Source organism: Podarcis tiliguerta (assembly GCF_965153285.1).
Source record: "Podarcis tiliguerta genome assembly, chromosome: 18".
In the NCBI taxonomy this organism is placed as follows: Eukaryota; Metazoa; Chordata; class Lepidosauria; order Squamata; family Lacertidae; genus Podarcis; species Podarcis tiliguerta.
This window is the reverse complement of record NC_139551.1, coordinates 4,093,085-4,108,746: the sequence shown is the minus strand read 5'-3', so window position 1 is coordinate 4,108,746 and position 15,662 is coordinate 4,093,085. Positions and strand designations below refer to the sequence as shown.

At 48.3% G+C, this 15,662-nt stretch overlaps 1 protein-coding gene and 1 long non-coding RNA gene across 2 annotated transcripts in view; one reads left to right on the top strand and one right to left on the bottom strand.

Annotated features, from left to right (window-relative positions):
- Nucleotides 1-593: 593 nt before the first annotated feature.
- Nucleotides 594-15,662, top strand: part of LOC310668661 — a 120,240-nt gene continuing 105,171 nt past the window's right edge. Inside the window, exon 1 of the long non-coding RNA XR_014506766.1 lies at nucleotides 594-1,345. This is a non-coding gene — a long non-coding RNA (uncharacterized lncRNA). The remainder of the gene's footprint in view (nucleotides 1,346-15,662) is intronic.
- POLRMT (RNA polymerase mitochondrial) overlaps nucleotides 2,068-15,662 on the bottom strand; it is a 46,519-nt gene continuing 32,924 nt past the window's right edge. Inside the window, exons 18-21 of the mRNA XM_083421377.1 lie at nucleotides 13,980-14,052; nucleotides 10,621-10,712; nucleotides 8,653-8,726; nucleotides 2,068-3,124 (exon numbers count right to left, since the gene is read on the bottom strand). Coding sequence (XP_083277503.1) covers nucleotides 3,075-3,124; nucleotides 8,653-8,726; nucleotides 10,621-10,712; nucleotides 13,980-14,052 — 289 coding nt within the window. The 3' untranslated portion in view covers nucleotides 2,068-3,074. The remainder of the gene's footprint in view (nucleotides 3,125-8,652; nucleotides 8,727-10,620; nucleotides 10,713-13,979; nucleotides 14,053-15,662) is intronic.

Here is a 15,662-nt window from a genome sequence, read left to right as displayed (position 1 = left end):
CATCACTACTGGGAAAACCATAGCTTTTACTATACGGACCTTTGTCGGCAAGGTGATGTCTCTGCATTTTAAGATGCTGTCTAGGTACCTACATTAGCACCCACAAAATTAGCAAAGATGTATAGAACTACTTCAAAGGTATGCTGGAAGTGTAAGGAGAAGGAAGGCACTTTCTACGATATGTGGAGGATGTGCGAGACAACAAAAGCATTCTGGGAAATGATATACAGTGGTACCTTGGTTCTCAAACAACTTGGAACCCAAACACTGCAAACCCGGAAGTAAGTGTTCCGGTTTGTGAACTTTTTTCATGAGCCGAACATGCTCCGTTTTGAGTGTTACGCTTCCGATCTGAGTGTTATGCTGAGGTCTGTTTGTTTTTGCTATTTCTTTTGCATTTTTGTAGTTGCGGCTCTTTTTCGTTTTGTTTTTGTGACTGTGCAGAACCTAGTTCAGCTACTGATGGAATGTGTGACTGCAGTACATTGCTTATCGCTTTCATTTTATGGATCAGTGGTAAAACTTTAGATAGTAAAATTCAATGATAGAAGTAGTTAGAATTACTATCTATTCAATGATAGATTGTAAAAGCACCAATGTCGGTGAAGATAACTCTTTATTCAAAGAAACAAAAAACAGGCTCAGGCCTAGTGGTCGCAGCAGCCCTTTCCCAGTAGATCTTGCCCCAAAGGAAAGGCCGCAAGGACCGAGAGTCCCTGCCTTCCCACCGCTCTCTAAGGCTCCTCCACCGGTTCCTTCCCCAGCAGCCTACGGCTCCATCGTCTTGTCTCTCTTCACTCCACCCTCTTCATACCTCTGCTGGTTCTGGGAAACCAGGGGTCAGAGGGGAACTGGTCACACCAGGAGGAGGAGACTCCCTGGAGTTTGTTGCGGCAGGAGGGGAAGACACTCGTGCCTCATATCATCTCCTGTTTCCCCTCCCTCTCCTGTCTTCTGATTCTGCTCTGCTTTCTGCCACGGCCTCTTCCCGCTCACTAAACCCTGTCGCCTCTTCCACTTCTGCTACCTCTTCCCAGTCTTCTCCTTCTGACCACCCATTGTTGCCCCCACCGCCAATCCCCAGGCTCTGAGCCTTCTTCCATATGGGGGGGGGGGGCGTTTCCCGGGGCGGGGGTGTTCTCCAGCTGAACATTTTGTGCTCAGGCCACCGTATTAACAACGTCGGCCGCCTGCCTCCGGTGGCAAGGAGTTCCGCAGGTCGCACGGTGCCTTTTGCCTGCCTCAAATCTTTCAGCGCTCAGTTTCATTGGGTTTCCTCAAGCATTCAAGTATTAGAAGGGGTAACGTTTTCCTCTTTCTAGCCACTTTCTCCGTAAAGGTAAAGGTAAAGGGACCCCTGACCGGTAGGTGCAGTCGTGGCCGACTCTGGGGTTGCGACACTCACCTCACTTTATTGGCCGAGGGAGCCGGCGTACAGCTTCCGGGTCATGTGGCCAGCAGGACTAAGCCGCTTCTGGCAAACCAAAGCAGCTCACTGAAACACCGCTTACCTTCCCGCTGGAGCGGTACCTATTTATCTACTTGCACTTTGACGTGCTTCCGAACTGCTAGGTTGGCAGGAGCAGGGACCGAGCAACGGAAGCTCACCCTGTTGTGGGGATTCAAACCACCGACCTTCTGATCGGCAAGTCCTAGGCTCTGTGGTTTCACCCACAGCGCCACCCGCGCCCCTTACCGTATACAATTCCCATCATGTCTGCTCCTATCTGCCTTTTCTCTAAATGAAAAAACGAAAAATGCTGCAAGCTTTCCCCAAAGGGGAGTTGTCCCATAACCGTTTGGGCTTTCCATTTTCTGAACCTTTCCAACTCTGCCATATCCGTTCTCAGCTGAGGCGACCAGAACTGCAACCGGGTATTCCTCTCTGTGTTGTTCAACTGCGTCTCTCCTTATCCCCCGACCGCCAGCGGAGCTTGAAAGAACCCCACCAGCAGAGACTCGTTACAGAGACACTGCAGGCTGCCTCCTCGCTTCTCGAGGCAAGAGCATTGGCCGAATTCGTTCCCCGGCGTCGACGAATCAGAAATTCCAGAGGCGAGGCAGAAATTTCTTGCAGGCTTTTAATTCACAGGCATTGGCCAAGGGGCAGGGGGGACACAGCTCTCCTGGTGCATCAAACCAGCCCTCCCCAGGCCACTCTGCCGGAACAAACTTAACCGTTCCCTGGCGGAGAGGATAACACACAGCTGTCAACTTTCCCCTTTTTTTAAGGGAAATTCCCTTATTCCAAATAGGATTCCGCACAAGAAAAGGGGAAAGTTGACAGCTATGGATAACATCCCCTGCGGGGGAAGCTCGGGACTCGATTCTGCACCCCACAGGCAGTTCGAGGGGGCAGCCCCGTGCCGTGGTACCCAAAAAGCGGCACGTGGGACGATACGCGCAGAACCAAAGCAGACAGCACCAGGCAAGGGAATTTCACCCATATTTCTCGTCCCGTGTGGTTCCTATGCTCTGCCGTTGCAAGAACGAATCCCCCAGAAGCTGTGGGGTCCTGCTCCGACCAGCCCCCAAAGGTTAGGGGTCTGACGGGAGATGGAGCCCAACACGGCGGCAATACCAGCCTTCAGAGTCGGCGCCAACTTGTGCCGTCCTGTGAAGGGAGGGGAAGGAAGCCTGTGGGTCAAAGCTACCATCTCTTGCCGCCACAAAACTCTCCTGGTTAAGGGCAAAGGTGCCCCTCCTCCAGAGGGCTGGCAGAGGTTCGGGGTGCCAAGCTAAGTGCCCTTTGGGGGGGCACCAAATGAGCTAAGCGGCACCAAGCCAGAAGGACGGCTTCCTTCCTTCGATTCTTCACCGTTTGGGCATTTGAAAAACAAACGAAAACAGCGGGTGCATAGAGGTAGCTGGTGGTGCTCAGAGTTCTGGGATGGAAAGGAGGAAAAGAAAACCTGATGGAGGCTCAGGGCAGAGAGACCCAATATGTTTTGCACGGTGCAAGAAATTCCTTCCCACCGTTTTTCACTCTGGAGGTAGCCGAGCCCGTTCCGAGCCGGATTGCGGGGCGACGCAGGGCAGGGTCCCTGGAACAGCTTCCGACGTGCCTTCCGGGGTCAGCTGAAAAAGTAGGTGGACTCTTTCACCTTCTCCAGGTCGAAGTCACCTGGAAGGGAAAGTGTGTAACGTTCAGAACGCAAGGAGAGGCCGGATTTACGTATGAGTGCCGGATTTAAGGATAAGCTAAACAAGCTATAGATTAGGGCCCCACTCTCTTGGGGCCCCCCAAAAAAATGTAAAGGGGAAAAACCCATGGATGTACATTTCCAAAATATAAGATAAAAGACAAATGAAATAAAACCTACATCCAGCAACAGTGTTTTGTGTTGGGTAGGCTCCTGTGATGTAAGTCATGGGCCCCGCCTGCTCCCTAAAATATCACTGGTTTGCTCCTTTCTATATATAGGGTGCCGACATTCTGCATGGACTGATGTGCAAATGGCTTGGGATAGCTATTAGGTCCATCAATTAAAAAGGTAAAGGTAAAGGTACCCCTGCCCGTACGGGCCAGTCTTGCCAGACTCTAGGGTTGTGCGCCCATCTCACTCAAAGAGGCCGGGGGCCAGCGCTGTCCGGAGACACTTCCGGGTCACGTGGCCAGCGTGACATCGCTGCTCTGGCGAGCCAGAGCCGCACACGGAAACGCCGTTTACCTTCCCGCTAGTAAGCGGTACCTATTTATCTACTTGCACCCAGGGGTGCTTTCGAACTGCTAGGTTGGCAGGCGCTGGGACCGAACAGCGGGAGCGCACCCCGCCGCGGGGATTCAAACCGCCGACCTTTCGATCGGCAAGCCCTAGGCGCTGAGGCTTTAACCCACAGCGCCACCCGCGTCCCGGTCCATCAATTACCATGTAGCATATATTCAACACAAAAAAACAGTGGCAATTTGTTGTTGACAAAGGACAGCTGGACATAGAAAGGGTCACCGTTACCTTCAGTAGCTCTGGGCCTCATCAAACCGAAATCCGGCCCTGATCCTGCCCTCCCACGGCGGGCAAACCAGCTGCCCGTGGAAAACTGACCTGAGCACAAGAGCCCCCTCCCCTCTTGCGGCAACCAGAATCGGTTCCCTCCCTGTGAGGTTACAGGGAACCAGGCAGAGGGCCTTCTCGGTGGTGGCTCCCTCCCTGTGGAACGCCCTCCCATCAGGTGTCAAAGGAATAAACAACTATCTGACTTTTATAAGACATCTGAAGGCAGAACTGTTTTGGGGAGTTTTTAATGTTTGATGTTTTATCGTGCTTTTAATATTCTGTTGGGAGCAGCCCAGAGAGGCTGGGGAAACCCAGCCAGATGGGCAGGTATTAGCAATAAAGAATAATAATAGTTCTATTGGGATTGTAGTTCCATTTGTGTTTTACAAGCTGGTCTCTGACCGTAATAAATTTCATTAGAAATAATAATAATTGTTGTTGTTGTTATTTAGGCCTGGAAGCGGGGAAGCATCTTCTCAGCTTCAAAAGCAAATTGGAAATTTGAGGACGAAATTAATGGACTATGCAGAATTGGACAAAATGACAGGAAGGATTCGAAACCTGCGGGACCAGAGATTTACAGAAGATTGGAAGAAGTATATGAATTATTTGAAGAGCAACTGTCATCAACAAATTACGCTAGTAGGACTACAATAAGTTTTGTAAGGAGAAATATACGAAGTGTTGTAATGTAGAAAAAGGTAGAGATATTGGTTCTGAGTTTGAAATGTAATAGGGAAGATAAGAAATGCATACTGAGAGATTAGAGTGGAAAATTTTCAGACAGGATTGATGGAAGTCAAAATTTTGAATAAGATGCAGAAGTATGTTTAATTATTGTTGAAAATGATGTGTTAAAAAAACTAATGAAAAAATGATATATAAAAAAAGGAAATTTGAGGATGGAGGCAGAGAGAAGAGAAGGGAAGAGATGAGACAAGACTCTGTAGAAAATGGGCAGCCAGCCACAAATCCCCTGAAGAGGGTTTGTGTACGACTACAGAGATGAACAGAGAGCAGCAACAGAACACTCCAGGGAGGAAGATGGAAGGAGGTGGAAAATGCCTTTGAAATAAAGCTTTAGACAGCGGCTTCCCACCTCCAGAACAGCAGATGGTGATGGGAGTCTTTGGCTACGATTCAGGTGAGGGTTTTTTGGGCAGGGAGGGCGCAGATACTTGTGCCCCTTCTGCAAAAAGCAACAAGAAGGCAAGACCAAAACGGTTGGTCTAAACCAGGGCTGCATTGGGAGCAAACCTGTGGATTTTATACTTTGAAGGAAGGAAGGTCCCGGAAGACGCAGGGCGCTGATGTCAAGCCCCTGCGGGATTTGGCCCATTTAGTCCCACGTCCGCGGGTGGCGCTGTGGGTTAAACCACAGAGCCTAGGACTTGCCGATCAGGAGGTCGGCGGTTTGAATCCCTGCGATGGAGTGAGCTCCCGTTGCTCGGTCCCTGCTCCTGCCAACCTAGCAGTTCGAAAGGACGTCAAAGTGCAAGTAGATAAATAGGTACCACTCCGGCGGGAAGGTAAACGGTGTTTCCGTGCTCTGCTCTGGTTCGCCAGAAGCGGCTTAGTCCTGCTGGCCACATGACCCGGAAGCTGTACGCCGGCTCCCTCGGCCAATAAAGCGAGATGAGTGCCGCAACCCCAGAGTCGTTCACGACTGGACCTAATGGTCAGGGGTCCCTTTACCTTTACCCTAGCTGTTCTCACAGCGGCCGACTGGGTGGCAGGGAGTTCCGCAGCTAAACGGGCCTGTCCTGGATCTTCCAATGTCCAGGTTCGGATCCAGTGTCAGGGTGGCACATGTAACTTTTTACAAACTCCCTCGCTTGCCTTTTGTCTAAACATGAAAGTTCCCAAACAACAGCAAACTCTCCTCGTTGGGTGCGACAGGGAGACACGCAACCCACGGTGAGGACTAGGAACCTGGCTTCGTTTGAAGCCAGTCGCCGGTCCCCTGCAGTTTGGAGCTAAAAGGCCAATTCCACGTGGGAGCCCACATAGGGGCTGAGAAAGGCCAGGCGCCCCCCGTTCGAATCTCAGCCCGAGCTGCGAAATCAGAGAAAGCAGGAATTGCGATATTGGCTGGGATGTGGAGCTGACGAGCCCGAGGCGAGTGAAATGTTACAAACAGTCCCATAAAACGCCAAGCATGGCTACAATTTGGACTACTGTAATGCGCTCTACGTGGGGCTACCTTTGAAGGGGACCCAGAAACTGCAATTAATCCAGAATGCGGCCGCCAGGACCACATAACACCGGTCCTGAGAGATCTGCATTGGCTCCCGGTACGTTTCCGAGCACATTTCAAAGGGTTGGTGCTGACCTTCAAAGCCCCAAATGGCCCAGTATCCCTGAAGGAGCGTCTCCACCCCCATCGTTCAGCCACTGAGATCCAGCTCCGAGGGCCTTCTGGCGGTTCCCTCATTGCGAGAAGTGAGGTTACAGTGAACCAGGCAGAGGGCCTTCTCGGTAGTGGCGCCTGCCCTGTGGAACGCCCTCCCTTCAGATGTGAAGGAAATAAGCAGCTATCTTCTCTTTAAAAGACATCTGAAGGCAGCCCTGTTCAGGGAAGTTTTTAATATTTAATGCTGTCTTGTTTTTAACACTTGATTGGAAGCCACCCAGAGTGGCTGGGGAAACTCAGCCTGATGGGCGGGGTATAAATATATTATTATTATTATTATTATTATTATTATTATTATTATTATTATTATTATTATTAAAGAGTTTGGCACGCGCGGCAGAATGCCAACTGTGTTTTTTTACACTAATCAGGCTTTGCCTGGATTCTCTCTTGTTACCAACAAACAGATGAGCCAAACAGAGAGTCGGGAGCCGAAATGAAGAGGCTTAAAAGATAAGATTATGAAGAGTTCAGCATGGCTAGGAAGGGAGGTGATGAAGGAGGGGGGTGAAGAATTAGGCAACGCATGGCGCAGTGTTGACTGGGAGCGGCCGCCAAGACCACATAACACCGGTCTTGAAAGACCTGCATTGGCTCCCAGTACGTTTCCAAGCACAATTCAAAGTGTTGGCGCTGACCTTTAAAGCCCTAAACGGCCTCGGCCCAGTATACCTGAAGGAGCGTCTCCACCTCCACCTCGGACACGACTAAAAGACAACAACAAATGTGGCCAAAAACGGATTTCCTTAAAGAGTGTCTAGGCCCTTTTATATCGTACCCTGTCGGGAATCGTGTAACTTGAAATGCTTTTAAGATCTGCTGTTTCGGACGGTTATAAATACACTTAAGGCGGCGTCCAGCAAAGTCGCGCACGGTTCGAGAAGTGGTTTGACGGTCAGTCCCCAGGGAACTCTGGAAATTGATTATCTCTGCAGGGAATTTGTGTGTGTGTGTGTGTCTTTCTCCTAACAACTCTCAGCCCCCTCTAACAAACCGCACTTTCGCAAGGATGCTTTTGGGAAACTGATGGCCATTGAAAGCAGCACGATATTACCTTAAATTAGGGTTGGCCGTACTTCGGGAAATTTGATGGGACGTAGCCAGGATCCGGCCATCACAAACTGGCCGAAATACCAGGGAAAATTAGACGTATGTGGCAACCCATGTTGGAAGTGTAGATTTTCGTGGGTTTCTTAAAGAACAGCCCAAAATAGATTTTGCAAAAAAAAAAGAAGCTCAAAGCAAAAATTTCATTTTTTCATTTGTCGTGCTCTTTCTGGGGTACTTTGCCCAACTTTGGTCCCTGTCTTCAGCTCTCACCTGCAGCTTCTAGGAGCTGTCAGTAGGTGACAGAGGCCACAATCCTGGGAACGGCTTTGGTTGGCCGGCTAAACCAAGCAAGGGGAGCTGACGGATCTTGCCTAAACAAATGTTTTTCGCAGGCGACGAAAAGAGTCAAATTAAGGCGCCTTTTGGGTGCCCTGCTCAGCACAGTTCATAGCTTCTCTGAGTTATTCAAGCCCCTTCGCCACGGCAAGGCAGTGATCCATGAAGCTCTGGTTTTCCCAGTAGTGATGTATGGAAGTGATTGCTGGACCATAAAGAAGGCTGATCGCCGAAGAATTGAGGCTTTTGAATTCTGGTGCTGGAGGAGACTCTTGAGAGTCCCATGGACTGCAAGAAGATCAAACCTCTCCTTTCTGAAGGAAATCAGCCCTGAGTGCTCACTGGAAGGACAGATCCTGAAGCTGAGACTCCAAGACTTTGGCCACCTCACGAGAAGAGAAGACTCTGATGTTGGGAAAGATGGAGGGCACAAGGAGAAGGGGACGACAGAGGATGAGATGGTGGGACAGTGTTCTCCAAGCTACCAGCATGAGTTTGACCAAACTGCGGGAGGCAGTGGAAGACAGGAGGGCCTGGCGTGCTCTGGTCCAGGGGGTCACGAAGAGGCGGACACGACTAAATGACTAAATAACAACAACAACAAGGCGCCTCTCTTTATCTCAACCGGCAGGGAGTTCCAATGGCTCTGCCACGCTAAATGACTGAGTTGTTTTAAAGTTAAGAAATTTCAGTGGTATTAGTATTTATAGGTATTTGTACGGTCTGGGTTCCTTCGGAGGCAGGTCCAGGGAAGAAATCTAAGGAATATACAATGGGATTGGCCCTGGCGTGGACTGTCTGCTCACGGAAGGCTCTCCCGGCCCCCCGCCCCCCCCCAAAGATGCTATGTGCTCGTACCTTTTTTAGGGATGCTAGACAGAAGTTGAAACAGCCTCTGATACTCATTCGCCTTCTTATCCTTCCACTCAACCCTGGAGAAGGAAAATATTATTTTCTGTAATACAGGCGTCACCCAAATAATAATTAAACATCTTTGCAGGAAAATACAACAACAACATGGAAATCTCCTTTGCTTTCCCCAGGAGCCATCCCTGACTTAAGGCTTAAGAGCACAATCCTGCAAGACTCCAGGAGGCTTGTCTCCAATAGTGTATGCACCTTGGGAACTACCTGCCACTACAAATCAGGCAGGCGCTATCCGTATTTCCTTTTCGGCATCCTCTGTCCTCATGGAGGCGCAGGTCAATTCTGTGTCCAGGGCAGCTCCATCTGGTATGCAGGATAAGACTCTCCCTGCCCACAGACTGTCTGGCCAGAGTGGTGCATGCTCTGGTTATCTCCCGCTTGGACTACTGCCATGCGCTCTACGTGGGGCTGCCTTTGAAGGTGACCTGGAAACTGCAACTAATCCAGAATGCAGCAGCTACACTAGTGACTGAGAGCAGCCACCGAGACCATATAACACCGGTCCTGAAAGACCTACATTGGCTCCCAGTACGTTTCCGAGCACAATTCAAAGTGTTGGTGCTGACCTTGAAAGCCCTCAATGGCCTTGGACCAGTATCCCTGAAGGAGCGTGTCCACCCCCATTGTCCAGCCGGGACACTGAGGGCCTTCTGGCAGTTCCCTCCCTGCGAGAAGCGAGGTTACAGGGAACCAGGCAGAGGGCCTTCTCGGTGGTGGCACCCGCCCTGTGGAACGCCCTCCCATCAGATGTCAAAGAAATAAACAACTACCTGACTTTTAGAAGACACCTGAAGGCAGCTCTGTTCAGGGAAGTTTTTAATGTTTGATGTTTTATGGTGTTTTTAATAGTCTATTGGGGGCTGCCCAGAGCGGCTGGGGAAACCCAGCCAGATCGGCGGGGTATACATAATAAATTACTATTATTATTATTACTGGAAATTATTCCAGCAGACGAAAATATTCCATTAAATGCAACCCGTAACACCACAAAACAAAACTGTAAGATGTACTGTAAGATGAACACCAAAAGTGGGGTATGTATGTATGTAATTATTATTATTATTATTATTATTATTAGCCTTTAAAGGGAAGATCATTATCCTAGCTTGCATTGGTTCTGAAATACATTTCTACAACTGAAAGCGATAATTTTTTTGCGGGGGTGGGGGGGCGTAGTTTGTTGCAACTACATATAAAGTTATTCCGCTGCTCTTATCTCTGATTTTTGATTTTTTAAAATACTCTGAAAAGGCTGCGGAGGATCTTTCGCAAAGCAGTTCAACAAACGGAAACCGATCCGATGTTTAAATAGAATATTGTATAATGCACACAGTGACTTGCGATCTTGATTACACGCAGTCTGTAGTCTGCTGGCAGTAGGAGTACAATATGGTCATGTCTTTAAGTTAACATCTTACATTAAAAACCTGACAATACCAAACTATCGAAGGCTTTTCACCAAAGCCAGACTAAACGTCTGTCCTTCTGCAATGTTGGATGGCAGGTTGAGAGGAGTTCCCTACCAGGACAGACTTGGCTCGTGTGCTCAAGAGATCGATTCCATAAAACATATTTTGTTGCACTGTGCAAAATATGAGCAAGCCAGGGCTGAACTGATACTACCCTTGCTGGTACCTTTCCCGGGAAAATCAGAGGCTCGCTATGTCAGGTTCCTATTGGAAGACCGGACAAACGCCAGAACATTAGCAGTGGCGAGGTTTTTATCGGTGGTTGCAAGAACCAGTGATCCCTGTATTCTGAACGAAATGCTTGTTTGACCTGGAGGAAGGCTGCATGAATTGTGTATTGCTTTGTAACGATTTGTTGGGTCTCTGGACCGTAATAAAGGTTGATAGAATATTTGAAGAGGGGCGGGTGAAGAAAGCGACACACACTTACGGAACGTGGGAACAGTATTTCTGCAGCATGAACTGGGAAAGTTCCTCTAGGATAGGGTGCTTGTGGAGCTGCACAAATTGTTCACGGCAGACCTGAAACACAAGAGTGTGGAGACAGCTCAGTTGACTAGTAAACTCTTGACCGAAGAACAGTACACTCCATCTGGGATGGTCGTCCTCTTCCACCGAGCGCGCAGCTTCGGGAGGGACGCACATGGAGCGGTGAGGGAGGAAGGGGACACCCGCCTCGCCAGCCAGATCAGCCGAACCAACCCTGGCGATCAATGGGGTGACAGATGTCGCAGCCAGATCGCCCTCACATCCATGAAAAGCCCGAAACACGGTTCCATGGGTGATTCTGAGTCAGCTCCCTGGGACAGTCTATTGTTGTACATTGTTTCTAAATTTAGTGTTGTACAGTGGTGCCTCGCAAGACGAAAAGAATCCGTTCCGTGAGTCTCTTCGTCTAGCGGTTTTTTCGTCTTGCGAAGCAAGCCCATTAGCGGATTAGCGCTATTAGCGGCTATTAAAGGCTTAAGGGATTAGCGGATTAGCTGCTAAAAGGCTATTAGCAGCTTAGTGCCTTAGAAAAGGGGGATGGGGAGCGGAAAAAAACCCCCAGGAATCGCAAGACATTTTCGTCTTGCGAAGCAAGCCCATAGAGAAATTCGTCCTGCGAAGCACCTCCAAAACGGAAAACCCTTTCGTCTAGCGGGTTTTTCGTCTTCCGAGGCATTCGTCTTGCGGGGTACCACTGTATATTGTTTTAATTATCTGTTTTAACCGTATTTGCACAGCAGTTTATAACGTTGTGGTAAAGGTACCCCTGCCCGTACGGGCCAGTCTTGACAGACTCTAGGGTTGTGCGCCCATCTCGCTCAAGAGGCCGGGGGCCAGCGCTGTCCGAAGACACTTCCGGGTCACGTGGCCAGCATGACATCGCTGCTCTGGCGAGCCAGAGCCGCACACGGAACACCGTTTACCTTCCCGCTAGTAAGCGGTCCCTATTTATCTACTTGCACCCGGGAGTGCTTTCGAACTGCTAGGTTGGCAGGCACTGGGACTGAACAATGGGAGTGCACCCCGCCGCGGGGATTCGAACCGCCGACCTTTCGATCGGCAAGCCCTAGGCGCTGAGGCTTTTACCCACAGCACCACCCGCGCCCCGATAACTCATAACTAACGTTGTGAGTGTCCTCTATTTAAGAGGCTTCTACTCTGCAGCCTCTTATAGTTGTTTTATCTGCGAGTCTTTTAGTTCTTATGCTCTTACAGTTGTTTTAACTGTGTGTCTTTGTTGGTTTTTAGCTCTTATCTGTGTTCATAGAATCATAGAGTTGGAAGAGACCACAAGGGCCATCGAGTCCAACCCCCTGCCAAGCAGGAAACACCATCAGAGCACTCCTGACATATGGTTGTCAAGCCTCTGCTTAAAGTTAATTATTAGTTTTTTATCCATCCATTATCTGTGTTTAATCTTGTATTTTATTCGGATGTTTTATGCCTGTTTCCTTGTCCTCATTTGCCCTAACAATTATTGGTCAAAAATCCCAACTGCTATTTTATCGACTAGTAAACTCAGAGGAAACTCAAAGCAAAAATTTGCGGGGAAATGGGATGGTTATAGAAGATACGTTCAAAAATACAATAATAGTTTTGACTCTGTGCTAGCATTCGAGTGATAAAGGAACTCAAAGGAGGTGGATAACAATTAAGGATTTGTTATGTTTTCAGAATGTATTAGAAAAATTATATAGAAAGGTTTATTGTTTTGTGTACATTCAAATGCAAGATAAAATATATGCAAAGGGACTTGACAGGAAGTCAAAGTTGAAGAAAAGATTTTGGAAGATAAAAGGGGAAAAAATATTTACTTTCATTATTATCATTTTGTGTGGGGGTGCGGGTGTCTGCACATATGTGTGTTGTTGTATGCAATGTTTGGGAGGAAATAAGACGGTAAATAACAAATAGCAAACTAAATATCGATGTATGTAATTTTTATTTCTCAATTATATTTAGTGGTAGTATGGCTGTATTGTTTTTGTTGTAACATGAAATCATTCAGTAAAAATTATTTTAAGAAAAAGAAAAAGAAATGCAAGAGGGAGGGGGACAATCGCCGCCGTTGTCCAAAATGCTAGGACTTGCGGGCGCCCGGCGAAGCCGAATATCGGGAGATTTGGGGCAGGTTAAAAGAAGAGCTCCTTCGTTAAACTGTGGAACTCGCTCTTGCACAAGGCCGAGAAAACCACTCAGTTGGATGGCTTTAAAAGAAGACGAATTTGTGGTTGCGCTCTGCACTCCATGGTAGAAGTACAGTTGTACCTTGGTTCTCAAACTAATCCGTTCTGGAAGTCCGTTCCAAAACCAAAGCGTTCCAAAACCAAGACATGCATTACTGTATTTTATTATTTTGTTGGAAGTTGCCCAGAGTGGCTGGGGAAGCCCAGCCAGATAGGCGGGGTATAAATAATAATAAATTATTATTATTATTATTATTTCCCATAGAAAGTAATGCAGAACGGATTACTCCGTTCCAGACTTTTAAAAACAACCCCTAAAACAGCAATTTAACATGCTTTTTACTATCTAACGAGACCACTGAGCTCCCAGTACGCTTCCGAGCACAATTCAAAGTGTTGGTGTTGACCTTTAAAGCCCTAAACGGCCTCAAAGGCCCAGTATACCTGAAGGAGCGTCTCCACCCCCATCGTCCAGCCTGGACACTGAGGTCCAGCTCCGAGGGCCTTCTGGCGGTTCCCTCACTGCGAGAAGCAAAGCTACAGGGTACCAGGCAGAGGGCCTTCTTGGTGGTGGCACCCGCCTTGTGGAACACCCTCCCATCAGATGTCAAAGAGATAAACAACTACCTGACATTTAGAAGACACCTGAAGGCAGCCCTGTTCAGGGAAGTTTTTAATGTGTGACATTTTAATGTATTTTTAATCTTTGTTGGAAGCTGCCCAGAGTGGCTGGGGAGACCCAGCCAGATGGGGGGGTGTATAAATAAATTATTATTATTATTATTATTAGCCAACAGCCTAGTTTGCTAGCTACCTGTCATGGATGCTCTAGCTGAGATTCCTGCAACGCCGGGGGTTGGACTAGATGACCTGGGGAGGGCCCGTTCCGACTCCAGCATTCTACATTTCTGTGACTAGGTGGGCCCCCGTCGGCCGGATCCAGCTAGAGCTCTTCTTACATTCCTATCCTCATTGCTACTTGCCAGGGTAAACGTCACGTTTTTCCTGGCGAAGGGGGCTCTTCAAATAAGCAGGCCCGAAACCCGGACCAGGTTTCGGCGTGGGGCAGAGCTGAGATCTGGGGCGGCAGCAGAGGTGAAGGAGACCAGCTTACCCGATTCATGACGTCGACTGTGAGCGCATGGGTCCAGTAGCAATCGTGAACGGAAACAAAGGTCAGCCCCTCCCTAGGAGACACAAAAAAGTCAAGATGCACAATGGCTGAGGTCAAGCCTTTCCTGTTCAGATAAGCCCACCCAGATGCTGAGATATACCAATGTGAAATATATACTGTATTTTTTGCTCTATAAGACTCACTTTTTCCCTCCTAAAAAGTAAGGGGAAACGTGTGTGCGTCTTATGGAGCAAATGCAGGCTGCGCAGCTATCCCAGAAGCCAGAACAGCAAGAGGGATTGCTGCTTTCACTGCGCAGCGATCCCTCTTGCTGTTCTGGCTTCTGAGATTCAGAATATTTTTCTTCTTGTTTTCCTCCTCCAAAAACTAGGTGCGTCTTGTGGTCTGGTGCGTCTTATAGAGCGAAAAATACGTTATATTTTTGTATACTGTTTCCGGGTCACCTTCAAAGGTAGCCCCACGGAGAGCGCATGGCAGTAGTCCAAGCGGGAGATAACCAGAGCATGCGCCACTCTGGCGAATAAAGGCTTGGGGGCGCGCGGGGAGCCTTCCCCTGCCCAAGGGCCACATTCACTTCAGGGCAAGTTCCAAGGGGCCGCATAATACCGGTGGGGCGGGGCCAGAGGCCAAAATAGGCGGAGCAATGAATGTTAAGTCATAGCTTAAAAAGGTGGAAAACTTCTGGGAAACGATATATAATGAGATGAAAAAGATGTTGAAATACACATTTATAAAGAAACCAGAAGCATTTTTACTGGGCATTGTAGGAAGTGATATAGATAGAAAGGAATGTAAGTTGTTTTTATATGCGATAACAGCAGCAAGATTATTATTGGCACAAAAATGGAAGCAGGAAGAATTACCGACGAAAGAGGAATGGAGGATGAAATTAATGGACTATGCAGAATTAGATAAACTAACAGGAAGGATTCGAAATCGGCGGGACCAGAAATTTACAGAAGACTGGAGTAAATGTACAGATTATTTGAAAAATATTTGTGATGACCAGACTACGCTTGTAGCTTTGCAAGAAGTTTTATGAGAATTATTGGAACTACTGCAAAAACGGATAAAGGGGAGGATGGTTCGTTAAGATAATTAAAGGCAGTATGAATTTAAGAAATGCATTAAAACAGCGGATCATCAGAGGTGTTGATGGAAGTCCAAAAAAGATTGTAGAAGCGGTGAAGTTTTGTGATATGTATTATAACTTAGATGTTAAAATTAATAAAAATTATTATTAAAAAAAAGAATGTTAAGTCGTAGCATGGGACGAGAAAATCCGGCTTGCCCCCCCCCCCCCGGATTATTTAATTATTTAAATATAAATAATTTTTTAAAGAAAGAAAGACAGAAAAAGAGAGAGAGGCAGGAAGGCAAGTGAAAACCCGTCTGCTCCGTGACCGACTCCTGAGCCACGGTCTCCCACAGTGGCGTAGCGTGGGTTGTCAGCACCCGGGGCAAGGCAAGTAATTTGCGCCCCCCCCCCCGCTGCACTGTCCCTCCCCCAGATAGTCCCTCGCACTCTCTCCGCATCGCACCGCACGCCTGGCACCCTCCCCTCCACAGTGGGCGGCGACCCGGCGGCTCAGATCGGATTTGCACAGCCAGCACTGCAGTGAGAGAGAGCGAGTGAGCCAGGTAGGGCCAGAGAGCTGCGAG